General features: G+C 49.8%; 1 protein-coding gene across 5 annotated transcripts in view; it reads right to left on the minus strand.

Moving 5' to 3' along the window:
• Nucleotides 1-26,229, minus strand: part of LOC139760088 (zinc finger protein rotund-like) — a 761,655-nt gene that overhangs the window by 664,103 nt on the left and 71,323 nt on the right. For 2 of the 5 annotated variants that reach the window (XM_071682905.1, XM_071682902.1), the window contains exon 2: nucleotides 25,583-25,658. The exons of 2 other annotated variants lie outside the window; for them this stretch is intronic. In XM_071682905.1, coding sequence (XP_071539006.1) covers nucleotides 25,583-25,658 — 76 coding nt within the window. Of the gene's footprint in view, nucleotides 1-6,023; nucleotides 6,806-25,582; nucleotides 25,659-26,229 lie in introns of those variants that run through there. One more of the 5 variants, XM_071682900.1, reaches the window with a different exon arrangement.

Below are 26,229 nucleotides of genomic sequence, written 5' to 3' on the forward strand. Positions count from 1 at the left end.
TGTAACGCCAGGCGCAGACGAAGGAAGGTCTCAGTCGCTCACATCCATTCTCCAGCCATCCTGGGCAATGCACCGACACCATAGCCCCCTATTTACAACTAGGCCCCAACAGACCTTTCCGTGGTTTCCCCATGCCACATTACACGCTCAGTTTTACGTACGAAATCAAGCAAGAACCTTGCTCAAAAAAAAAGTGTAAAGACGTACTCTCATAGTTTCAAAGTGGTTGATGAATGGAACAGACCAGATGGTCATGATTTCAACCATCCCTCCCACTCTAACTAATACCCACGTCATCCCAAACATGCGGACAGAGACAGAAAATTCAGTCATATTCTTTTTTTTTTCGTTAACCTGACGGGGTAACTTGGAAGAACCTTCACTTCAGCTCCGAATGCGTGCTGCTGTAGACGATGGTTACCTAGTGAGGGTTTAACTGGGTTAATTTCAATAATTTACTGGAAAAATAAGCCGGCTTCATCTCAAGTTCATTTACTTTCTCTGGTGCTCATTAGGGTGACATAGGAATTTCTCCATCTCGACTTGAAGGACCCATACATATACCGAGCGAGAGTGTATGAGGTCTTACAATCATCCTCAGCATCTGAAGAAGGTGTAAAAAGATTTTCTAAACTGGTGGATCTAGCCTCACGTCGACTGCCTTCATAATCCTGGTAGCTGATAAGTGCTTGAGGCCCAAAGACGACCAACCGATCATCGAACTCGACGAATGTAAATCGTCACGCATTTTCCAACTCTGACTCCAAGTACGGGACAGTATCCCTTATTTGAGTTGACTCACGCATCCAGCCTACCCCTCCTTCAAGTGCACTTAACCGTGCGTGGCACAGACTTTCATATACACATGCGGTCTACGGCACATTCTACAAGACCTCACATCCAAGTTTCGTAGAAATCTGAGAGTATGCAGGGTCAACTATCCACATTTAAGCGAATGAACGCCTCCTTGACATCAACAAATGCAGGGCGTCATGTGAATCCATGAATAGATAATAGATAATAGAGAATAGATGATCACGACTGACAGCAATCCTTCATATCCATCACGAAATCAAATCTGTTGCCTTCAATCCTCTCGATGACAATTACCTCGTCTCCTCTGAACACCTCGCCAGCCTCTCTCATTCAGTTTCACTAACTCCCTGGCGGCCGCCATCTTTGTTTACATTCTTCGGCCTTATCAACAAACCTCTGTAAAGTCCACTGGTAACGCGGGGATCACCAGCCAATCAGGATGAGGCTGGGGACTGTTGGAGGACGGACCGAAGACCTCTCCACTTCAGACAATACTGGATGACAATATGAGACAAGACGATAGTACTTGATAGCCCCCTTATCATTGCTATCTTTAGAAGTACTTATACTATCCCATTCGTACCGCGTTAACTTATTCTATTTATACGACACGACTTGTCATAACCTTCGGTTAATCTCTTCCTTAACACTCTGTAACTACTCAAGCCAATCGACCAACAACACAGCTAACCCACTTTAAACACCGAGGTGAAGCCATTGAGGACGAGGGTACGACGGTACGACCCTTTGATTACGACGTTACGACTTTTGCTTATGAAGGCATGGCCTTTAGCCTGAGCCATACGGGTCAGGTCAAAGGCCCGGGCCATCATGCACAACGGTCGCACCCTCGTACTCCAGAGTTTCAATGAGCTGGAAATCATACGACTCAATCTGTGAGTATGGTATAACATAAGAGAACTGGATTCCAGATGGGTGTACCATGGAAGGGCTGGAGTCCAGTTAAGAGGGCTGAAAGTCCGATTGAGTATACTATAGGAAGGGACTGGATTCCATTTGGGTATACCATGGGAAAGTAATGGATTCCAGTTGGGTTTAACCATGCGAAGGGGACTGGACCCTATGTGAGTGTACTATGTGAAGGGGACGGACACCCGCCCAAGGGAACCCACACTCGCTAGCGTTTACCTGAATAATTGAGCGAGTTATGTTGATGACCAACAGGGGAAGGAAGGTAAAAACATTACGTCTTGAAGGTGTTATTTTTGCTTATTTACCCCAATGTGAGAAGGGGACTGGAAAGCACTTCGCTCTGTACAAATAATGTCCTGACGATATTCTTAAGCAAAAAAAAAATAAATAAATAACAATATAGTCAATAAGTGATAGTCACTCGATCACCGCGATGGCTAGAATTTCGTGGGATATTGCGGATCCATGCAAGAAATGGTCCAGCTTAGATGAATAATAAGGCGAAAAAAAACACGACGTTATCCACAAAGAAAAGAAAAGAGTAAATTATGTTTTTTCCTTCAGAGCAAAAGCTCACAAGATAGACTCACATAACTCGCACCAGACGACATACTGAGTACATATATATACACACACTTGGTGACAGCAGTCAGGACTCAGGTGTTCCAGTCAGGTTCTATAAGCAAGGTCCGAGACTGATATGAGCCCAATTAGGTTCTAATACCAAGGTTCGAGAATGATATGAGCCCAATTAGGTTCTAATACCAAGGTTCGAGACTGATATGAGCGAGGGGGTTCCATCTGGTGTACCACTACCAAGCTGTAAACCCACGTTATCATGGAAGGTAAACTAGAGGTACCCTGATACCATGTGGTTCGTGCCCCGACTTGATCAGGGAGGTTCGAATCAAGTAGTGATACCATGATTCAAGACGTGGGAAGGGGGTGAGGAAGGTAAGAAAAAAAATGAAAAGGGTTCAAGACGACGTGATCGAGGAGGTTTTCACAATCGTGCACCGATTCCAAGGTTCAAGACTTACATGAATCAAGGGGTTCTGTTCGCGCTCCGATACCAAGGTTCGAGACCTTCATGAACCACGGGGTTCTGTCTCGTACTCCCTACCATAATGATGCACGAACCCAAGCGGGGAGTGGTCGTCCTGAGGACCCTCAGTGAGGCACATTTACCAACCGCTTGCTCGCTGGAGGACACGTCCTCCGCGGAACTCGAGGGCGATTTAAAAATACGACCGCGTGTGCGTCGCGCCGCCGCCCGAGCTTTCGAAAGCTTCATCATCACAAAGCGTCGTAAACACCGTCGCACGCACTCCTCCACCCGGTCCTCGGGGGTTAGGGGGGGGGGGGTCGCATGCCGCACGCAACGCCATAAACAAAGCTGATTCCACATTCTCTTCATCCCATGATCATTACCATTGAATTTATCATATGGCGTGTAATGCCATTCCCTTCCGAGAAATCCTGGATTGAAAATTTCATCGTATATATATATATATATATATATATATATATATATATATATATATATATATATATATATATATATACAGAGAGAGAGAGAGAGAGAGAGAGAGAGAGAGAGAGAGTGTGTGAACGGTCCGGGTTTGACTGCTCGTCCGTCCCTCAATCAACAGAAAAACACAAGAGAAGTTTTTTGGGGAAAACTTGTGGATTCTTGAAACAGACATGTGTTTTGTGCGTCGCTGGCAGAAAGTGCTGCCGTTCGAGGTGAAAACTTAATATGAAATGGAAGTATTACGTTAATTCTGAGTGTGTGTGTGTGTGTGTGTGTGTGTGTGTGTGTGTGTGTGTGTGTGTGTGTGTGTGTGTGTGTGTGTGATGATGCGCATTTCTCCTTCTGGGAAACGACGGAGACCAGCGGTACACCTCTACTAGCCTTGCTGTGAGGCAAGTACGCGCAAGTACAGGGATTCATTCTATTCCTCTTTTCTTCCTACGCCTCCACAGGTTTTTTCCTACCACGGTTTTACGCAGAGACGAACGTTACGTACAGGTCCAGCGCTGCGTTCCCTTTTAGAAATCTACGCAGTAGTATTCACGCTTGGAAGAGAGTCCAATTCCCATCCTTGTCTTGGAACAGATTCCACATTCCACCACCCTACCCAACGAACACAATGCCTACACTTAACTGAACAAGAATAACCAGCCTGCTGCCCGTCTTGGTACGTTCTACATCTGCCAGCCTTACCTTTCCACCCAGTACCCTCTGCGCCGACCAGGTCTATGTAAGGTCCGGGCTTACGTATAGTCTTGAGTAGCATCGAAGTAGCACCGGAACCCATGAGGAAAGTTTTCAGTCCTATTTGTGCCGTCCAATCCCTTATACTGTTGATTACCTGGATCCTTTCAGTCATTGTGCACCAGTGCTGAAGCCTCTATACCACAGAGTCATATGTACCAGTGCTAAATCCCTTGTACCGGCTAGTCTCATATGTACCGCTAAGGCTTGTGTACCCGTAAGTCGTGCCCAACCTGTGTACCGTCCATGTGTGACGCAGGCAATCATGCACACCACAGGACACCAGCAACTGTCGAGCTTGTAACATATGCTTGAGGCTATTGTGAGCCAGACGTGCAACTGGAAATTATGAAAAAGAAAACAACACACATAATCTAACAAGCAACGCAAACAAACAGACACATGCACATCCACGCAAAGGATAAATATATAAAGAGAAAAACATTTCAACAAGCGAACGGAACCTACACACAGTCTCGGATTCCTCCGGAGATATATGCGATCGTGAATCAGTCAAGGTAGCGAACACCTTCAACGCTGACCACAAACGCATTCCTCGTCAACCTAGCATCAACAACTCCTCCTCCCAACTCCCTACCGGCCTCCACCTCTATACTCACACCACAGCCTTGAACCCCCCAAAAGACTCTCGTCGCTCCCGTGAATCGACATAGATAATAACTCTTTCCCTTCTGTATTATCAGTCTCATCCTCTACCTCCCCGCGATGGCTCGTCAGACGGGCGTAAACTCACCACAGGCCCATGGATGAGAGTGAGTACACTCGCAAACTTGCTCCAATTCTAATGCAGTAGCTAAGTCCCTTCCTGCGACCACGCAACGCTCTGGCAACTGTTTCTTTTCTTCAACCCCAAGGAAAAGACAACTGGGCTACTACACTTTCTTCTCTCTTTTTTTTTCTTTCAGGTTTAATGTGAATTCCTCACAGCCGCTGCGGGCGTCTGATAAATACGGGTTTTCTTCATCTCTGGCGAAGCTGGGTCCACGTCCTGGGCAGCAGCAGCAAGCAAGCAAGCATGGTTGGTTTTTGTCATAAGAACCTGTGCTCCCACCAGGGAAGGGTGGAGGTGTGTGTGTGTGTGTGTGTGTGTGTGTGTGTGTGTGTGTGTGTGTGTGTGTGTGTGTGTGTGTGTGTGTAGGTTAGTTGTGACATCTATCTCCTCACAGGCCACTACAAGTTAGGGATTGCGTGGACTCGATATCTCTCGAAGTGTGAGGTACCAAAATGATAGGATGTTCAGAGAGAGAGAGAGATAGAGATAGATAGAGAGAGAGATAGAGAGAGAGAGAGAGAGAGAGAGAGAGAGAGAGAGAGAGAGAGAGAGAGAGAGAGAGTGTGTGTGTGTGTATACGTGTCCCTCCCTACCAGTCCCCTCACGTCTCCTCATAACATCAAGAGCGATGAAACCTAACAACAACCACACATATGTCGCAAAAAAGAAAAGTAGTTCTCAGGGTGCGAAAAAAAAACAAAAAAAAAAAAATAATGGTGGGCGCAAAAGCCCGTGTTCCCCGGGCCCCCGCATCGCGACACACGAGGAGAGTTCAACAGGTGGGGTGCATTTTGCGCGTGCGCAATGCAGGGCTGCAGCCGGCCAAATGCACCCGCCAGGCTTACACAAACATGCTCTGGGTGAGGCTCGCGCTGGGAAATGCACTCGTCACACCTGTATTACGAACGTCGTTAAATGTCTTACGTGTCACGAGGTGGGAAATTAGAGCTTCAGATATGGGGAGGAGAATGTGTGTGTGTGTGTGTGTGTGTGTGTGTGTGTGTGCTGGAAATTACGGTTCGAGTGTGAGTGTGTGTGTGTGTGTGTGTGTGTGTGTGTGTGTGTGTGTGTGGAGAGTTGAGGCGGTGGCGGGAACACGCGGCAAGCAGCAGCAGGAGGAGCAGCAGCAGGAGGGAGGAGCAGGTAGATCCCCGCCCTGACATCCCCAGTGACCGCCGCTCATGACACAGGTGTGTGAGTTACCTGGTGATAGTGTCGATGTTGGGCGTCCCATCTCCAGTCGCTGTGTGGTGGTGGAGGAGGCGGAGGCGGAGGCGGCGGTGGCGGTGGAGGTGGTGGTGGTGCAGTAGAGGGGTGAAGGGCGTGATGGTGGTGAGGGTGGTGGTGGTGATGATTGTGGTGTGGTGAAGTCTCCGGGGCACCACCTTCCTCCCCGGTACTCCCGCCCACGCCCACGTGCGACCACATCATCGCCTCACACACACTCACACACACGCACACGCTCGCTCGCTCTCTATATATATTTTTTTCCTTTCCAAAACTTTTTGCGGCGGCTGCCGACTCGACTTCACTTCATACACAGGGTTTGGTGGTGGCCTATCTGGCTGCTTGCCATCAAAATCACAACCATGTTGGTCGGTGGGTCGACGACCGCCCAGCTCCCAACACCACCAGCCTGTGAGGCTTGGCCGACCTTTCCCTACTTTCCAACATACAACACTGAAACACTTGTGGCCGCCTCTTATAACATCACAACCTTCACGATAAGCGAGGAATGTGGGTGGTGAGGGGGCGGACGGCGGGCGGGCGGGGTGTAGTGGTGGTGGGCGGTGTGGGCGGGGTATAGCGAGCGAAGGGGCGGCGGCTGGGTGACCCACTGGCGTCTTTGTGTGGCTGGTAGGTTGGCACTGGTCGGGGCGAGGTGGCCGGCCACGAGCGCCGCTGCTCTTGCTGTAGCGGCGCGCAGGGACAGACTGGCTGAGAGCGACGGTGCCGCGCGCCGCGCTAGGCCTACTGCCTCTACGTGCGTCCTCCGTGCCGTGGCTACCCGCGCCTTACTAACTTTTTACCCGACGCGGGTGAGGCTGTTGGGTGACGGGAGCCTTGCTGGCGGCGGCGGCGGCGGAGGAGGAGAAAGAGGAGGAGGAGGAGGAGGAGACAGTAGAGGCGGAGGCAGAGAGGTCCTGCCAACGCCAGGCCACGCACCCAACCATTTTTTACTCAACCCTTTTCCCTGTTTATTGGTTGGCGGCGGTGGGCGCGGCGGAGACCCAATGATAGCCCGGGATATAAATACCGAGGCCGGTGCCAGGGTGGGCCAGCAGCGTGCCATACTGTCATGCCCAGGCCGCCCCTACCGCACCCTTTTGTCGCCCCTATCTCCGCGCCCTTCTCTAATCCCACCCGCACCCTTTCTGTATCATCACCAGCACCCTTTGTCGCCACCGCGCCTTTTCAGTCGTCCAGAGATGCCCTACGCGTGCCGCTTGTCGTCAATAGCTGCACCCCTTGCATACCCCTATGTGCATCCTTCCTCGCCCATTCTACACTCTGTGCCGCGCTTACCCGCGCTTTTAACCCCCAATACCCGCGCACCGCATCGCCCATCCCGAACCAGTTTGTCGCCTCCACTACCCGCATTATCTGCGGTTCGTATCCACACAGTGTGGTTTGTACACGCATCCTCACTGGTTCTTACCCGCAGCCGCTGTTCTTTCTACCCGCACCCTTTGTGGCTTCTACCTTCATCCTTTGACTCTCCCAAACTGCATCTTGTGTTAACTCTACCCGCACTCTTTGTCGCCCCTAATCGCACTCTCTTGTCATCCCGACATTTGCACTATTTCCACCCCAGCACACGCCCTGTGTCAACCTTAACCGCACACCCTCTGTCTCTCGTCCCATGCCCACGCCCTCTGTCGCTCCTTCCCGCGCCCGCCAACGCCACTGCCCGCGCTCCGTGCGCCATAACCGCGCCTTAACTGATTCAACCCGCGCCTGCAGTACCGTCATCCACGACCACTGTGCAAGGCTATCCTCTGCCGTCCGTAAACGTACCATCTTTTGCCTCCACACGCGCCCACTTCCATCCCTAAACCACGCCTTCTCCTACCTCCCACCGCATTCTTCGCCCTATACTGCCCTTTTCTTCCCCCTCTGCACCACCTGCTACATGGCCACTCCTAGATCACTTGCCACCCTACCATTCCTGCACCACCTACCACACAACCACTCTCACACCACCTGCCACACGTCCTCTCCTGTACCACCTGCTGAAAAGCCACTCATGCAGACCTCCCTTCCCTCCGGTGTCCACCTCCTTTCTTCAAACCAACCAGTAAATCCCACTCCCTCGGAATCCTTCCGATGAAACTGACTTTTTGAAAAAGTTCCTCCTGATAAATGAAGCCACAAGAGGGCAGGTTGTTTGCCTCCGCCACCGAACATTGTCATTCCAATAACGCGAAATCTGTCGTAATTTTTAGGCAAGAAAAAGGGAAGTGTGTGTGTGTGTGTGTGTGTGTGTGTGTGTGTGTGTGTGTGTGTGTGTGTGTGTGTGTGTGTGTGTGGGCATAACACTCACACGCACGGGAAGGCGCGGGAGTCGAGGTCGGCCATTGGTTCCACCTGATCCCCATTTTCTTGCCTGGACTTCGAGGTCCTACTGGAGTAGCCCCCTTGGCGGTGCTGGCGGTCCAGAAACCTCCCCAACTCCTTCCCCTCTCCCCCAGCCGTCCCCCGAGGGGAGAAAATATTGCTCAACGCCTCTGGAAAACATCGCCTGCAGGAAACTATAACTTACGATCGGAAAGCAATACGTGGAGCGGGAGGAGAAACGAAAAGAAAAAAAATAATGATAAAAAGAAAAACACGAAAAGATAACCTTGTCGAAGAACGTGTGATTCGCTTTGCCAGAAGAGCGACTTGCGAACAAAGACCTCGCAATATCCTCAAGTTCCTTAGTGAGTCAACGCGATGAGTTCGAACGAATTGAGCGGGCAAGTGTTTCCTCCTCCAGCCTTGTTCAGCGGGACAGAAATGAACACAGGAGGTCAATAAAAGCACCTGATCTATTTACTGGATCTGCCCTCGCTGGTGATTGGTGGGTGATGACGCACGCTGGTCCACGGCCCTACTTCACACACACACACACACACACACACACACACACACACACACACACACCAAAATAATTAATGCGCAGTCAGGGCGTGCGTGTTCGAACCTCGCCTTCAGGACACCGACGGGGCTAAACATTTACAACGTTCGCAGTACGTTACCTTCAACACCCCGTATTCCCGTACGACATTACAATAGCTTATTGTAAGGTGACCCTTTGGGAACGACGGTACGACCCTTGGGCACGACGCTACAACCTTTGAACACGAGATGGGTACATAACCCTTGAGCACAGCGGTACGACCCTTTGGGCAAGAGTATACACCCTTTGAACACGACGGGTGCTACCTACCTTTGAGCACCACAGAACGACCCTTGAACACAACGGTGCGAACCCTTGATTACAACGGTTACGACTCTTGGGTTCAATGATGGCCTGGCCTTTGACCGGTTCGGGGTCAAGACCCAGGCCATCACACCGAGGGGTCGTCCCATCGCGCTCACGGGGTCGCACCGTCATGGTCAACAGATTACAAACTATGGAGTCCCCACCGCTTCTGTTTCCGTTCCCGTTAACTACGAATCATCACTGGCACCCCGTCTCTTAACCGTGCAAACATGCACCATGTCTCTACGTTCTGCATCTTACCGCATTTCGAAAAGCGACTATTTTTGTTTTACACTGCCACACAGACCAGTCAATTCACACCTGTCATTGGACCATGGAAATACCTAACGATCAATATTGATCAATATTGCCACATCTCAGGGCAACACGTATGGGGAATAATTATGAATGCTCATTACAGAAATGTAATTAGGAAACTATCAAAGTAATCGCCCACGAAGCACTGGTTTGATCAATTCCTTGAATGCTATGCAACGACCCTTGAGTATGAGATAGCCTGACCCCCAACTTGCCTATTAGGGGTCAGGTCAAAGTCCAAGGGCCATCATCATCAACATCAAAGTCTACCTCCTCCTACTGCATGGATGACACACCCGGGGATGGAACCGAACCAGTGTTTCTGGGTTGACGGTCAAGTCGACCGTGGTTACCACACCGCCCAACCAGCCCCCTTCCCATAACCTCAGGACGAAGGGCGAGTCCCCTGGCACTTATCAGATCACGGTACCAAAATCTTGACAGGGAATACACCTTTCTTCCTTCACCTCGAATCAATGAAGAGATTACGACTTTATCGCCTGAGTGTCCTGCTCTGACGTATTGTTTCCAGAATGACAACTGAGACAGCAACAACGACAACTACAAAAAACTATCAGTAAATTATACTTGTAAAAAAATTTGAAATTTATTACTGTCCCTTTTACAATTTATATAGTTCATTTTTTTACACTTTAGGTCTGTAAATTTTTAAGCACCTGAATTCAGAAATCGCTACTTTCACCCACTAACTCGCACAAATGGTTCTGTATATCTCCCAGACACACGGACACCACAGGTCCCGTAGAGACAAATCATACAACCTCTAGTTTTTTGCATCGTACGCAATACACCTGAAAGTGTCCATTAGCTCGGACACACACACACACACACACACACACACACACACACACACACACGCGCGCGCACACACCCGTACCCGTGCCTGTAATGTCACACTTGACTGAGAGAAGGAGCCCTGGACAAGGTTTGGTCATGTGGAACCCTTTACGTCGACGAGTCTTTACGTTTTGGCGAGGAGATAAAGCCGGGAGTACTGACGGACCTTAATTATCGCTGCAATCAACTGCGACACTAAAAGGTCGCCTTTACTTACTCCAGGATGAACCTGACACCTTTGTTTGGTGTTCTTTCTTCTTTGCACCGTACGTAATATTACGTCTGGGTAGTTAAGGGCTAAGTCTACAAGCCTCTGAGGAACGAATTTCGCCCATCGGGTTAGGTTACGTGTCCAGGCGCGATTTCCCTCGTAATGGTATAACACAATCATCATCCACGCGGACCGGCCCAGCAAGACCTGGTCTTTTACTAATCTCTTCTAACCCCAATTCCCCCACCCCCACAGTATACGTATTAGTGCACTATACCAACAAGCTGAACGAGGGGATTGGCTAATCCCATCCACACCAGGGAGGGTGGCTGGGGACAGGCAGGTGGACGAAGTCTTATAATCTTAAGCACCTACAGGTGTTTCCAGGGGGAAGAGCAAGTAGCGACACATGGAATTACGTGGATCTGCCCCCCACACACACGAGGTCATGTGTCCTGTGTGTGTGTGTGTGTGTGTGTGTGTGTGTGTGTGTGTGTGTGTGTTTCCCCCACGCACGGTGTCATGTGTCCCGCCCTTGTGTCCCCCCATACGCACGGGTCACGTATTCTGAATCTGCGTCCCGAAGAACGGGGGTCGTGTGTCCTGCCTGCGTGTCCCCACGAACAGATTCGTGTGTCCTGTTCGTGCGCCCCCACGCACAACACTATGTTCCTGGTTTACGTCACCACGCACGGCAGCCTGCTGTTTCCCGTGCTAGTCCCCGCGCATGGCACCAGCCTGCACGGACCTAACCACACCAGGTTACGGACCCATCCAGGCTAGGTACGGACCTGACCACTGCCGGTACGGACCCCAACCACAGCAGTGACGGACCCAACCACACTAGTGTTACGGACACCACCACACCAGAGACGGCCGCCACCACACCGTGCACGGATCCAACCACACGAAGCACGGACCTAACCACGCCACATAATCACGGAAGTCGCCAAAGTCAGCTTACCATCACGACATCACGTCGCTCTCATGCACACGACCCGGCCGGTCGCTCAGACACCATCATGCCTGCACGACAGTTCGTCTTCCTCCAGACTGAGGCCAGGCGGGCAGGCGGGCTATACGACAACCACGACATGCCGCTGCTGCATGAGACGACAGGAGGTAACGTGTCAGACCTGGGGTGGAGGACGATGATCATAATATTGATCTTCATGTCTCCCTTCTGTAATCTGACTGAGGGGTATTAGAGTCCGGGAAACGTATTGGCGACCTACACAGATAGCAGCACGAGGGAATCCAATCAGCGAGATTAATGACATTATCAAACCAAACACCAGGCAGTATCGGACTATGGCATAGCAATACATACTGTCATATGATCCTTTGTGAGTGAGTCGAGAAGTCTTTTAAAGACCTGGTGTCATCAATATGAACCTACTCTCACAAGACGTGAGTTGATGTTACAGTCAAGACATCATATGCATGTCCTACTGTGTGTGTATGGTCTTTCGTTGACGTGTCCCCATCCAGGATGCAGCACGACGCATAACCCCCATGAGGACAAAAAATTGGAAACAGCAAAGAGTCGTCAAGACGATGTATGTGTTCCTGGGCAATACGTAGTAACAGAGGTGTTAACTAAAGGCTTACTATTCAGGAATATAATGCTTCCATGTACAAACGCACAACACGAAAATAGAAAAGGTAGATAAGTCGAATTACATTCTCACGCTCATTCGTGACTGACCCACTACCCTTGACCTTTAGGTCACCTCAACCTCCAAATCACAATACTTCACCACGAAAAGGTCCACAACATCTATTCCTGCACCGTACCTGAACTTACCGAAGGTTAGCAATCAGAGAGCGCTGGTGCGGAGAGACAGCAAGACTGTCGTAGATTAGAGAGATAGAGAGACAGACGCTTAGATGATCAATAGTAGCGAAACACACGAAGATACAGAGACAAGACGAGACGAGGGAGGGGAAAAAATTCTGTACATATTCTCTTTCACGTAGAGCAACGCTAAGGCACAGAGAATTTGCCTTGTGCCGGTCGATGGGAACAGGTTGCATAGTGGGATCTTGCAAATGATAATTTTGCATCCCGACCTGAGATCGTGTGTGTGTGTGTGTGTGTGTGTGTGTGTGTGTGTGTGTGTGTGTGTGTGTGTGTGTGTGTCAAAGGCCAGATCCCTCATACTCAAAGGTCGAACCATCGTGCTCGAGATCGTACTGTCCTGCTGAAGTGGTTAGAGAGAAAAAAACAAAATTACTACGGACTTAAAACGGCACTTAGCCATCCCACCTCGCCTTCTGAACACAAACCCAGGGCCTGGGAGGGAAGGGAGGATAAGAGGGAGGGAGGGAGGGAGGGAGGGAGGGAGGTTGTAGGGAGCAAAGGGATAATTAAGAATGGGTGTTGAATGGCAGCCAGCGTGGGTAGGGGACATAAGAGAGGAGGATTTAATGGCAGGGGGTAATTAAAACCGTAACTATTATCATCATGGAGTTATGCCACCCTCCTGGAAGGGAGGGGCCATCCCCAGTCACCTCTCATCCTAACACCCTTCTGGGGTTGTCCCCAGCCCCGTCTCATTATACTGGGGGAGGGTGTCTGGGGGGACCATGTGCAGTCACCCCTGATCATACAGCCTCCCTGGGGGATATCTTAATTAAACCTCTCATTATACCAGCATCCTGGGGAGCCCATCCTCATTAAACCTCTCATCATGCCACCCCTCCTGGGGGGTGGATGACCATTAAACCACTCATTATAACAGCATCCTAGCGAGAGAGGGGGAGGGGGGAGGGGTTGTGGGGGGGGTATCATTATCAAACCTCTCACTAGAGATCTGATCTCTCTCTCTCTCTCTCTCTCTCTCTCTCTCTCTCTCTCTCTCTCTCTCTCTCTCTCTCTCTCTCTCTCTCGTCATGAAGGATCGCAAGAATCCCGGAGTCCAGCAGAGAATCAGTCGTGTGTGTGTGTGTGTGTGTGTGTGTGTGTGTGTGTGTGTGTGTGTGTGTGTGTGTGTGTGTGCGTGTGTGTGTCGCAGCCATCTAGAATCAGTATAAGAAACTAAAATAAAACTAGATATGAAAATAAGGTGTCCTGTGCAATATGTAATTCTGTAATGAATCAGAGCCAACGAAAGGACTGGAAGCCAGACAGAGCCAACGTTGCTACTCAACGTAACAGAAATACGACAAAGGAGGATGTCAGCGGGAATCATGAACACCGTCAGAACTCCACTGCTTTCAGCGGACGAGCCAACGTCCCCAGCACACTTCAGGGCCACCACGAGCAAGGGGTGCGTCAAAGGGAGGGGGGCGGCGGGTGGCACAAAGAGATTCACAGACGCTACGCAACCCCTTGTCATAGTGTCAAAAAAGAAAGAAGTAATCTGGAGTGCCAGCATGTTTCATGAGTGCCTGTGAACTTACCGGCGCCACAGGAGAATCATGAGAGCCAATGAGATCATCAGTGCCACAAGAGAATCGTGAGAGCCAATGAGAATATAGGTGCCACTGAAGAGTCATGAGAGCCAATGAGAGTACAGGCATCACAGAAGAGTCGCGAGAGCCAATGAGAATACAGGTGCCACTGAAGAGTCATGAGAGCCAATGAGAATAGCGATTATCACAGGTGAATTATGAGTGGAACAGTGCGAATCAAAAGGCACTGTTAATAATAAAGATATATGGGTAAAGAAAATCTTACAGACGCTGGTTGAAAATTCAGGAATGATGCACAGAAACTAAGGGATGGACGGCGGTACAAAGAACCTTACAGGAATGTACAAAGAAGATATTCAGGGTGGCCCTAGCAAAGATTCAGGGCGATACAAAGGAAAGAAGAGATGGTACAAAAAGAAAATCAAGGATGGCAACAAAAGAAAACGTAAGCATGGTACACACAGACAATCAGTTGTGGTACAAAAAAAAAAAGAGGAGACACACCTCCCAAAAATCACATGTGAAAAATTTATTTAGATATGCCACTTGAAATCCCCTACAACAACAATAACAACAACAACAACAACAACAACAACAACAACAACAAAAACATCAACGGTCTAGAAGTCAAGATGATGACCCGAAATCAATCAAAAGGTGTCACACACACACACACACACACACACACACACACACACACACACACACACACACACACACACACACACACACACACACACACACACAGGCAGAGTGCCAACATGAAATAAAGACATAAAACACGAATTATGGGAACGACTAAAAGACTCTGTGGACGCCACACCGAAATCAGAGAGGGACAAATAATCGAAGAATCATGGGCGTCAGCGAGATTCATGAATCACACACGAAAAAATTAGACAGGAATCAGGAATATCATATTTAGGGGATCACACACATGTATAATTGGTTACTGAGGAGAGATCAGGGCTGTGGAACTCGATCCCTGGTTCTAGTTTTTAGCTGTGAATGAGAAAAAGGGTGCCAAAGGGCGTGCCAAAGGTCAAGGGCGCCAGTGAAGGATCAGGGACGTCACGCGGGTATCAAAGGAACCGATTGAGAATCGCGAATGGAGTTCAAGGAAAACGGGGACGTTCGGCAGGCATGCTACAAGAGACGGGAATAACAATCAAGTTTGCAACACCAATACATCAGGAGTGCCAGAGTGAATCAAGGGTACCAGGCAGAGTCACGGGTGCCACGCAAGAATCATGGGTGTAACGGGAGAATCAAGGATGCCACACAAGAATCATGTCTGCAACAGGAAAGTCGAGGATGCAACTAGAGAATCGCACGTGTCAATAATTGTGGATGCAGCATAAGAATCGAGGTTACTACCTTAAAAATCGAGGGTGTCACACAAGAGTCGAAGGTGCCACAGAAGAATCGAGGGGTACCATACGAGAATGAAGAGTCCCAAAGGAGAATCACTGGTGCCACAGAAGAATCACCGGTGCCACAGAAGAATCACGGGTGCCACAAGGGGAATCGAGGGGTGCCACAAGGGGAATCGAGGGGTGCCACAAGGGGAATCGAGGGGTGCCAAGGGCGGGAGGGGCTGCGTCAGCTCCTTAACCGATACGAGACATATGTTGCAAATCTGTCAACGGGTTTGAGTTATGATGGCTGGCATTGGTATCAGTTACATCTCTCTCTCTCTCTCTCTCTCTCTCTCTCTCTCTCTCTCTCTCTCTCTCTCTCTCTCTCTCTCTCTCTCTCTCTCTCTCCTAACCCCTTCGTGAACCACTCACCCAGGCCAGGCTAGGCTGGTCTTGCCCCCATGCTCTCTAGCACACCACGACCTTCCTCTCCTCTTACCTCCTACAACCACCTCCATGTCTTCTTCTTCAGGAGGGCGCTAATCTCCCGGGAAGACATTCAGGATAATACTGATCACGGATGCATTTCTTCGACGGCCCGACGGGGACCCTGGGATGCTAGACCACGCCGGGGAGCGAAGGGATCTGGGAAAGGACGTGGGTTAAAGGAACAATGTGTTGCGCGTGGGTCATTACTCGGCCCAAGAGGAGGAGGAGGAGATCTTGGCAGTACTGTCAGCAGTGCCACCCCCCCACCTCCTCCACCCATCCCTCCACCTCAGGGGCGTCCTGCTACTACTGGTGTTGATCACAGACATCCATCCCGTTCTCCCCCTCCTCCCCTACACATGATGGAGGGGACAATGACAGAACTACGCGAGCAGTATCAACAGAGGCGTCTTGTGGCCAGCATTCATCACAAGCCCTCATTAAGTGACAAACTGGCAGTACTGACCTTACCCCCTCCCCCCTCCTTCAGGGGGCGTCCTGCTACCGCTGGTCTTGATTCCTAACGAGGCAGAGGCATGTCTACACTGACGCTGCCCTAGGGGGCGACCCGCCCCTGATGCTGATGCTGCCACTACAGCTGCTGATGGTGGTGGTGGCTGTGCTGCTGCTGTTCCACCACGCCTTCTTACCCACGCACGCCTGGCCCACAAGCTCATGACCCGTGGTAAAGCACAGTTCGTCCAAGATTCCCTCCACATCGATGGTTAAGGCAGGAGTCTTATCAAACGTTGAAGGAGCGTCCCCCTTCCATCCATCCTCCCTCCCTCTCTCTGCCCCCCCAAAGCTAATGACTCCGCCTCGCCTCCATATATGACGACTCTGACAGCGGCGTTTCATACCCGCTGGTGACTGATCGCTGGTGCTGGGGAAGTGATCGTCCCGCTGCTGGTTGGGGGTAGGGGGGGGACGACGACCCGACATAACCGTATCAGACCTCCGGCCCCGGCAACATGTACACACAAACGGACAAATAAACAGCTGGTGCGGCGCGGCTTTAACGGTCGCGTTATCAAAGCATACAGCGAGTTGTGATGAGTGTGAGCAAGGCGTATCCCCTTGCCTTCTGACTCTTTACTGCCCCCTCCGCCGCTGCTCGCTAATGACACGCAACCTCCGACCCCCATAGAACACACAACACACACACACACACACAAACAAACAACTACATAAAAACAACAGGCGAGGAGGGCCGCGTCAGCAGGACAAAGGGGGTGGGGGGAGGGGCAAGGGTCAAACGTCGAAGCCATATCGAGGGTTAGTGGCAAATGTCAAAAGGTCAGATGAGGAGGAGACATTGGTGCGCGGTGGAGTCACTCCGGGAGTCTGTGAGAGGGTCAGGCTTGAACGACAGGTGTGGAGACGAGAGTAAAAGGAGGGATACAAGAGTTCCTGAGGGAAGGTCAGGGGGGTCAAGGGAGTCCAAATGATTAGGACGTCAACGTCTGGAGTGGAGGTCAGCTGTCAGACTTGAGGAGTTCGAGGCTGATAGTGATATGAGGCTGGATAACACAAGTTCTGGGACGAGGTCATGGCCATCACTGTTCATGGTGGAGGTCAGTGGTCAGAGCAGCGGTACCGAGGTCAATACGGAGATCAGGGTTAGTGGAGGTCAGGTGTCAGTGAGGTCGATGAGGTGGAGAGGTTGGTGGTTAACGAATCGCGGTGGAGGGAGGGAGGTGATTTCAGCGTTGATCAGGGGGGGTCAGGGAAGAAACGGACAAGCCAATCAATCAACCAATTAACAAAGCCAACTGTACCATCAGTACAGACAAAATGGAAAAGGAAAATGACATGCACCATTTCTATGGCACACGCGATCTCTGCTGTAGCGTTAGTGCGTCAAGATGGACTGGAAACGGAATACGGCCCAGAACAGTACGACCATTGGGTATAGATGGCGCGACCTTCGAAAGTCAGGTTTAAGGATCGCAGCCGCGTGCTCAAGGGTCGTACGGTCTTGTTTAAGTTCAATATTGTCAGGAAGGTCAGAGGGAAGTCTGGGGCCCTCAAGGTGCACGTCACAAGCCAACGATAAGGTCACGGATCATCGGGAGATAAGCAGTCTGAATGGAAGCCAAATGGAGGTCAGACTGGAAGTCATGGAATCAAAGGGTCAAAACGAAGGGCAAAGGTTACAAGCGAAGACCAGAGAGTCCTTTACGGAAGTCAAGGGCCAGGGAGGAGGTCAAAGGTCGGCGAACGAGGTCAGGTCTCGGCTACTGGGTGTACACTGCAACTTGAGACGATGTTTATAACTATTACATATTCACTTCTTGATGTACCCAAATGGTTGGTGTTTTTTGCCCTCGCTGACGCAGATGTGACGAAGGACATAGCGGAGGACAAGTGGGAGTTAGAATGAATATCAGAGGTCACCGTGGTAGCCGAGGGTGAGAATGGAGCCACTGTGGGGGTCAAAGTCATTGTCTGGGACCAGCGCCGAGGTCAGAGGATCTGAGGAGTGGTAGAGAGTCAGTCGCACATGTTCAGGAGTCAGTGAGCAGGTCGCTGTCAGACTGAAGATGAGGAGACGAAGTGGAATCCCGCCAGGGCTTAAAGCAAAGGGCAAAAGGCAAGGGTGGAGATAAGACGTCAGAGTGGTGGTGGTGGTGGTAGAGGAGGAGGTCAAAGGGTCAGAGAAGAGAGGTCACCTCTCCTAGAATGACTGCCACGGATGCTTCAAGCACACGCGGCGTGAGGAGAGAGAGAGAAAGAAGTTGTCCATCGCGACCTTTTACTGACGCCTGTGTCTCGCTGCACTCGACGGAAAACACCACACTCCCCTGTTTCAAGTCGAATCCAACGAGAGATCTACGTACGTGTACCACACCATTACCAGTGGGGTAAACCAAGCTGAAGACAAACTTACGAAGAGCCATTCATCTCGGGAACACCCGGGTGTGGTAAGTTATACAGAAGGCGGGAGTACATGCCCCCCACACACACGCGCGCGAGGGAACCCAACAACATATAAGATAGTCGACCACGTACACCACTCCCATCATACGCTCGCCCAGGGGGCCACATATAGCACCAACGCCATCTGTTGCCAGCTAACGTAACAAACATCCTCATCTGGATTTAAATCTTCACGGTAAATAAAGGTCGTAAAACCATCAGAATGCGATACAAGACGGAGGGGAAGAAAAAAAAAAATATATATTCACCCCCGCCCCAGACATTTTGGTAACGCACACCATCGCAATGCTACCCATAAGGGTAATAAGCACTTACATAAATCATTGGGTAAATGTCTCGTTTTAAACGGTGTCAAGCGGTCCTTTACCCGTTATCTGGGGTCCAGCAGTGTGTCTCCATCATTCAAATCTTCTCCCCTCCTCCTCCTCTTCCTCCTCCTCCTACTCCTTCTACACCTCCTCCTCCTCCTCTTCCTCCTCGACCCTCCCTTCCTTTCTTCCTTCCTCCTCCCTCACATTCAGTGGCTTTCATCACTCACCCACCAAGTGTTAAGTGGCCAGGGTCTGCCGACGGCTGTCCGCGAAGTGTGACTATTTATATGACGATCGTCCTTGACGATATCGAGAGAGAGAGAGAGAGAGAGAGAGAGAGAGAGAGAGAGAGAGAGAGAGAGAGAGAGAGAGAGAGAGAGAGAGAGAGACGTATTATCATAATGCTGACATGTGCTACCCTCTCGCCCTACTCCGGCGCCGACTCGTTGCCCACAAGCCAAAACACCGACTCCATCTCCCGGTATCCCATCTATCTCTCTATCTCTATCTCCCGCCGCCGCCGCCGCCGCCGCCGCGCCTCTCTCTCTCTCTCTCTCTCTCTCTCTCTCTCTCAACACGGAGAATGAACACTACCTTTTCCACCTCGACTGAACAGTCAACCTCGCAAATGACTTCCTTCATATATATATATATATATATATATATATATATATATATATATATATATATATATATATATATATATATATATATATATATATCCCCCACCCTAGCCTGACGTTGTGTAGTGGCCTTGGGATTCGCCGATGATAATTATGGCAGCGCTGGTTACCCGAACGCAAAACTCCACGGTGCCAAGTGTTGCGTAACGAGCGGGAGAAGAGGAAGGAGAGAGAGAGAGAGAGAGAGAGAGAGAGAGAGAGAGAGAGAGAGAGAGAGAGAGAGAGAGAGAGAGAGAGAGAGAGAGAGAGAAGGCGTAACCAACCCGACTTCCACCTTCTCTATGAAAACCAGTCCAATGGGCATGGCTACAGAAACGCTGGTTACATCCCTATTACAGGATGGCTTCGAGAGAGAGAGAGAGAGAGAGAGAGAGAGAGAGAGAGAGAGAGAGAGAGAGAGAGAGAGAGAGAGAGAGAGAGACGACGTGCACCATCCACGCTGCAGAGTCCGCACACATACCCAATCTTCCACACACACACACACACACACACACACACACACACACACACACACACACTCCATCAATGCTACTTCGAATGGCGCGTCCCCCGGCAGCGATCTCACCCGGGCGGGTCATGCGCTGCATCTAATTTGTCCCGATGAGAGCGCAGAGATACAAGCGCTATAAGCAAAACCACTTACGGCTGACGGATTAAGGCAAAACGGGAGGGGGAGGTGGTGGGAGGTGTTTTCTTCACCAGTCATGCCTTCACTCCCCTGACCCCACCCTACAATTTCCTTGGGTTGGTAATGGGTAAAGGAGCAACCAAATGAATTCAGGACACAGGAAAAATGGGTGACTGATGAGCCCCACCGGCCCAAGGCGAGGTTAACTGCCAATACAGATTCAAACTACTCATTACATTTCTTTTCTCGACACATGAGGCTACGTGAGCAGAAGGCGTGAGAATATGCAAATCAATATCGCACAGGTAAGTACTTAATTTGAGTCTGGTTGGGGGGGGAAGGGCCCGTGTCGCACGCCGACTTGTCCTTTTCAAGTGCTTATAAACATGGGTTTCGTTAACCACCGAAGATCTATGAGTTTCGTTAACCACTGGAGATCTATGATTCAAAGCCACTGTGGATGAACGAAGTGGTGAGTGAGGTTAAAGCGGCGGGAGGCCTCGCCCCGACCCATGATGATATTTGGCCTTCCCCCGTGTGATTCCCTCTCAATTATTCCCCGTCATTTTCTTCCGAAGGTCCGGACATCCGACATCAGCAACCTGTGATTTCCGTTCCTCGGTCACAGCAACAGAGTGGCTTCTGTTACAGGCCTCGAGTTTTTGTGTGACCTGTTACGTTACTAGCGGAGTTGTACTCTGTCACAGGCCATTGGTGAGTGACTTATCGTGCTCCCAACTTTACTGCCCGTTACGAACTGCCATTGTGACACATCGTCAGTGTCCTGTTATGTTACCAGCGTCGTATCCTGTTACGGCCGGCCATCTCTTTACAGTAGAGAGAAGCTGGAGGAATTGATATCTGTGAACAGCCGTTACTACCGGGGGGGTCATGTTACATGCGTTACCACCCGCCACAGAGCATCAATCCTGCCTGGTCGAGCCGCGTTACACGCGTTACTAAGCGCTAAAGGAGCAGCAGATGCCCTCGGCTCTGTTGCACCTGTAAAGGCTAAAAATTCCCCAAACATCGCCACGGCATCTGGCCGACAGATCCGTGAGAGTTAAGAGCCTCGGCGAGAGTTGGATGGCGCACTGATAAAAGTAATAAATAATAATCAGCTGCTGTGACAGGGAGGGAGGGAGCGAATGAGTGAGGGAAGGAGGCTCAATGGTGTACTTACCTCAACGTACCTACGAGGAGATTCTTCTATTGATGGCAGGCCTATAGCGCGATAGGAGGGAGGAGGTGTTACCGGAGCAGGCTTATAGCGCGATAGGATCACCACTTGAGGTGGGAGGAGAGGTGTTACCAGACTCCGCCAGCATGAGGGTTATATCACGGGTGAAAGGTCACCTTCAGCAAGGTCATCTACGTTATTGTATGAGGAATGAGAGCCACAGCTGAAGCAAACCTGGGCGGGAGAGACGGGAGCAGCGGTACACCCACCTAAACGCCTCGGCAGCTGGTTCGGATCGCAGATAGTCGAGCAGGGAGGACCCTCAAATTTTAAGACCCTTGAGAACGACGATTTTGCACCTTGAGTAGGACGATTTTAACGCCTAGCGTACGACGACTCAGCCCCATGAGTAAAACGACTAAACCCCTCATTTAGACGAACCCTTAAGTGCCTACACCCTTCAGTACGACAACTTAGTCCCTTTGAGTACGATTTCTCGTTCCCATCAGTACGAAGATGTAACCCTTTCGGATAACGACTTAACCCCCCGAGTACGATGGCTCAAAGGCTATCGTAGTCCTCATGAGGTTAAGTCGTCGTCCTACTCTGAGTTTTTACGCTATCGTACTCAACGGCCTTGACTCGTCGTACTCAACAGCTTAACTCATCGTACTCAACGAGGTTAAGTCGACATACTCAATGAGTCAAATTATCGTACTCATGGAGTTCACCAGTTGTGCTCAACGCGTTTGAAGCTCAAGCTCTCATAAAGCTTTATTTTCCTCCTCCTCTTCCTCCTTTTTTTCGGTGTGTGTGTTTTTGAGTCTAGGTCCTCCTCCACCTGACGGATGAGGGGGAGCCAGCGCCTCCTGCCCTGGCTGCACAGGTGAACAGTAGTCACGGGTAACTTCAGATAAGACTTGAGCACCGGCGCCGTCTCACTCCCACACCGTGTCCGTAACCACACGAACACTCACCCTCTCCCTCCCTCAAAACCATTCATGAAATGGAGCGGATGGCTACGTGTGTCGATGGAATTCCCAAGTACGTGTGAAAAATCCATCTCCGGCAAAAGTGAACTTGATTCATGGACTGTTCATCTCACTATGTCATGTGTTAAGAAGTCTCAAAATACTTTCAAAGGCTAAACTTTTTTTTTTGTTCCAAATCTAATAATGCCTGAACAAAAACTTAGAATTACTTAATTGCCGAACTTAGAATTACTTGATTACTTATGTACTGTACTTGACGTCCATGAAGCTACCTAGCGAGGGAGGGTGTTTCGTAAACGCTTTATATCTTCCCCTTCTGCTTGGGGAGTTTGGCGTCAACACACTGAGCACTGCGATAGCGGATGATAAGCAGGCGACCCTCTACGTGTACCCCAGAACCCCTCCTCCTCCTCCTCCTCTTACTCCTCCCTGCGGGGTTAAGAGGAGCATTGGACGGTCTTACAGCCTCCTGGAGTCCAAATTCGCTGACGCACTTGTGGTGAGGGCACTACGCAGCTCAAGAACACACACACACGCGCACATATACACACACACACACACACACACACACACACACACACACACACACACACACACACACACACAAGTGCGAAAAAAGGAGACCTGCCAGTTCATCTAAAATACAAAGTGGAGTGGGTATGTATAAATCTTGTACACACACTTCAACGATTGACACTAAAATATACGTTATCGACACAAGAGACACAGAAGAGCACTACGATATATAACTGGGATACACAAATGGCGGTCGACTCCACGAACGAAAACTTGAAATATAATTCGGAATTTCTTATCTTTCCTCCGCTGAAGTTAGTATTAAATCAGGCTTTATCTTAGGCACGAACACTTACCTTAGATGCGCTTTTGAAGCTTTCCCGGGCATGGGATGGGAGGAGACGAGAAAGGGGAAAGGTATGACAAGGAATGAAAGGAATAGGAGGGATGGGTCTGGGATGACGTGATGAGATGGTAGGTCTGACGGGATCTGTTCAGGGACGATGTAATGGGATGGTGGGTGGGACAGTCGAGGATCCTGAGGCAAAGGATACCAAACGGAGGATATGAGAGATGGCTATGGGACGGATCGGAGGCCGGGATTAAGACGGGCCTGGGATGATGGAGGTGGGAGGGAATGGAATTCGACGCGTCTTCTTTGGGACGACCAGTGGAACGACCCAGAAGGAAGGCGGGACGAAGAGAACTTACGGTCGGAAGTATCTAAAAACGACAGGATGAGAGAGAGAGAGAGAGAGAGAGAGAGAGAGAGAGAGAGAGAGAGAGAGAAGAGAGAGAGAGAGAGAGAGGAGAGAGAGAGAGAGAGAGAGAGATCGTGTCAAATAAGGCGACAGAACGAAGTTGCAAAGAGAGGGCCGCCGTGGAATGGAGGCGACGCTACAAGGGTCCGAGACAACGAGTGGTGGGGTGGGGTCGGATTTGGACGCCTTGCGACGGGCGGGTCTGAAGGGTTGAAATCAGGACCATGTCTGAGAGGGATTGAGATAGCCTACAGGTGATGGAATGGGGATTCAGAGCTCAAGGGAGATCGTTCCTCAGGTCTATTCCCGGCACAAGTTCCTCCAACAGAACAACTACCCCCACACACCCCAGGTCTGATGATACCCTTGTAGCCTCCCTCCTACACACGTATCTATTCCCTCATTCGTACTCCTTCTACTTTGGCCTTATTCTCCTCCTCTTCCTCCTCCTGCCTCACATCTGCATAAATCACCGGCTCGTCACCAGTATTTCTAACCCTCATTCTTTCAACACGTTCGTCCCGTCTGAGACGCTCGCAATCCATTATATGGCCCACTTGTCTTTCTCTCACCGTTACTTTTATCTCAGTTATTCATGCCACCGACACACACACACACACACTCCCCCAACACAAGCTCCTCCTCCACCCCACCACACATTCGCCCAAGGGAGGATCATTCATCGCCACTGTCTCTAATTCTGCCGTGCGATGTATTGCCACTGCTTCGCCACAGTCTCTAACTCTGCCCTGCGATCTGTTGCCACTGCTTTTCACTCAAAAAAAAAAAAAAGGAGACTCGCGTTGGAGCAGACTTCAACAGAAACTTCAAAGAGGACCTTGCCAAGACTTTACACACACACTCTCGCATTCTATAATTCTGTTATCCCCCCCTCTTCCTTGGAGCTCTGGCGATCTGATTAGCTTTAATCTCTCTCTCTCTCTCTCTCTCTCTCTCTCTCTCTCTCTCTCTCTCTCTCTCTCTCTCTCTCTCTCTCTCTCTCTCAATCACCTCAGACGTGAGTTCAACTTCATTAACTAGGATCATCTCATAAAAAGGGGTTGAAAAATGTTAACCATTTTGAAATTCTAAGTGTGATCCGCCATTCTTAAACTAGCTTCTTGATACATATACCATGTTCCACTTGCTTGCATCCACGCACACGTATCTCTTCTTTGACGGACGCAAATCCTTCTTCACAAAATCGGGTCATTCGATCTGTCGTCTCCCTCATTATGGGCGCACCATCTGCATACAGCAGCACGATAGCGCGTCAGTACAAAACTGTAAACCACTCAAGACCCGAGGAAGGGACAGAGAAATGCTTGGGCCAATATTACATTTAGAACACCGTTGCTGAAGACGCGGACGATACCACGCGGGAGTAAAGGTACGATAAGGGGAATGACTGATGGCAGGGTGGAAAGAAAACAAGAGGCGTGTTAACGAAAATGGGAAAAGGGGATACTAGGATGTACACACTTCAGGAGATGGAAACTGGGACGAGGATACCAGAAAACAAGGAGAAAGCTGGACGCCTGGTGACCTAAGAATATACAAAATTTCTCCTGGGGTATAGGAGGGGCGACGCGAATCTCACGGAATATTCAAAACAGGATCATGATATCCTACCATAGAAGTGGGACGGTCTGTGTAGTACATAGGGCGCTGGATGATGGCCGGGCTAGACGTTCCAGGGTTGACGTACCTACAGGAGAGACACAGAGACATGATGGTCAGACAACCTCCTCCGGCAGGAGACGTTGAAAGTACTCTCTCTCTCTCTCTCTCTCTCTCTCTCTCTCTCTCTCTCTCTCTCTCTCTCTCTCTCTCTCTCTCTCTCTCTCTCTTTATATATATATATATATATATATATATATATATATATATATATATATATATATATATATATATATATGAAATGGATGAATATCAGTCATATTAGTAGAATGCATACGTAATACAGCAAACATCCTACTGTACATATCTAACCCTTTAGCTGGCTTTATACAACCATATCTGATGACAGACACCATATGGACGATGAGATAGATCAGTAAAGACAATATATATGTATTCTTAAGAAACGTACCGATTAAAAACATTAATATGTAACATAAAAGATACATAAACGCCCTCCAATCTAAGACTACGTCAAGTTGCTACGAAAAAAAACAAAACAACAGAGGAAAATCATTACACAGACACAGGTCAAGAGTCCATCGGCAAATCCCCAGGTAGACAAAAAGTGTCGGAGGAGGTCAACCAGCCACAAGGGA

Source organism: Panulirus ornatus, chromosome 35, assembly GCF_036320965.1.
Source record: "Panulirus ornatus isolate Po-2019 chromosome 35, ASM3632096v1, whole genome shotgun sequence".
In the NCBI taxonomy this organism is placed as follows: Eukaryota; Metazoa; Arthropoda; class Malacostraca; order Decapoda; family Palinuridae; genus Panulirus; species Panulirus ornatus.